General features: G+C 44.0%; 1 protein-coding gene across 1 annotated transcript; it reads left to right on the top strand.

Annotated features, from left to right (window-relative positions):
* Positions 1 to 784: 784 nt before the first annotated feature.
* Positions 785 to 1345, top strand: Tsp_15650 (conserved hypothetical protein; the record flags this gene model as incomplete). Its single annotated transcript, XM_003367927.1, is given in 3 exon segments — positions 785 to 817; positions 881 to 938; positions 953 to 1345. Coding segments are annotated over 3 exon segments (484 nt in total), but the record flags the coding sequence as incomplete, so codon positions are not given.
* Positions 1346 to 1368: the final 23 nt, after the last annotated feature.

Genomic DNA, 1368 nt, shown 5'->3' with positions numbered 1-1368 from the left:
CCCAGGGTCTGGCAGCGGCTCACTAAAGTAATAATCAGGGTGGACTGGGTATATAGCTCGGCATTTTCTTTGGCAGAGTTTAATGTCATGACCTTGCTTCTAGACTTATCTCGCTATCTGCGAAAAGTCGCGTGCGGATTTCGATAGAGCATCATATACTTTATGAAAGCGTCTTGAATAATCTCTTCGTGATATTGTCAGCGGTAACATTTTTATACTCACAGTTTATAATCAGTCGTTGGAGTGCATGTAGAAACTCATTCCAGCGATTCACCGTCAATGTTCTTCATTGGACATGAATTCATATCTGGCAAACATCGCGTATAGTGGGATAGCATATAAATATCTCAGCTGTGGAATCGTATTGTCATAAGTCCAGCAGTCATTCACGTATTCAAAAGTAGATCCGGTTAGGTAGAGACGTAAGATTTTCACGAGGCCGATTCCAGGTTCCGCGCTCAGATGAGCAGAAGTAAGGAAGAGAAGTGGCTAGAGTCCCCATTCCTAGTCAGCGTTTGGGGCAGTGGGATAGCAAGCAAGTTTGTTCAAAGAGGGTGTCTTCCTCATGACGATCAGCTGTTTCATCAGATGTATTAATTCACTCAAAAGCCGAGCATTATTAGACAGAACGCAGCCAAGATTCAAGGTACAATCATAAAATAATGTTATAGTATCACATAAGATTATCAATTATTACTGTACCCACTACAAGTGGTTTATTATTGCACGTTTGCATTTGTTCTTAAGCTTTTATCTTTGTTGAATAAAGCTTGTTTCTATCAAAATGTCATTCATTATGTCATGTTCAGAAACGAACGTGGGTCGGATTCCGGTTAGGTGATCATTAAGGATAGAGGCTGGTGTCGGATAAAATTTACAGTCCCCTAGACCACAAGCGACAGCGGACGAGGAACGGGATTCGGCCAGTCATTCGGTCGGTAAAATATGGAAGCAGAATTCGCCGATGGTGCTGGGGTTAGGTTTACCAAATATGACGCGGTCCGTGTGGATCACACTCGGCGACCGTACGGACAGAAGACTACCGCCAAACGGCGCCGGTCGAGGACTGGGCGTCAAAGTGCGCTCATCGCGTTCCCAAGCCCCGACGCCGGGTTCGTTGTCTTCCTCATCGCTGCTGCTACTGCTGGCACCCAACATTCAGCTTCAGCTTCTTCTTCTTCTTCTTTTAGTAATGTATCAAGTATCGTTCCCAAGCAGCATCATAAGCTTAAAAGGGAAAGCAGAAACAGACTTAAACTTCAAACTGCTGCTTCAGTTGACAAGGCTAAAATGAACAAATCGGAAATGAATCTATTTATCACCACCATTACAGCAGCTTGTACGGGTAACAACACACGCGTAGATTCT

Source organism: Trichinella spiralis (genome assembly GCF_000181795.1).
Source record: "Trichinella spiralis strain ISS 195 chromosome Unknown Scfld3436, whole genome shotgun sequence".
In the NCBI taxonomy this organism is placed as follows: domain Eukaryota; kingdom Metazoa; phylum Nematoda; class Enoplea; order Trichinellida; family Trichinellidae; genus Trichinella; species Trichinella spiralis.
This window is presented reverse-complemented; position numbering and strand designations above follow the sequence as displayed.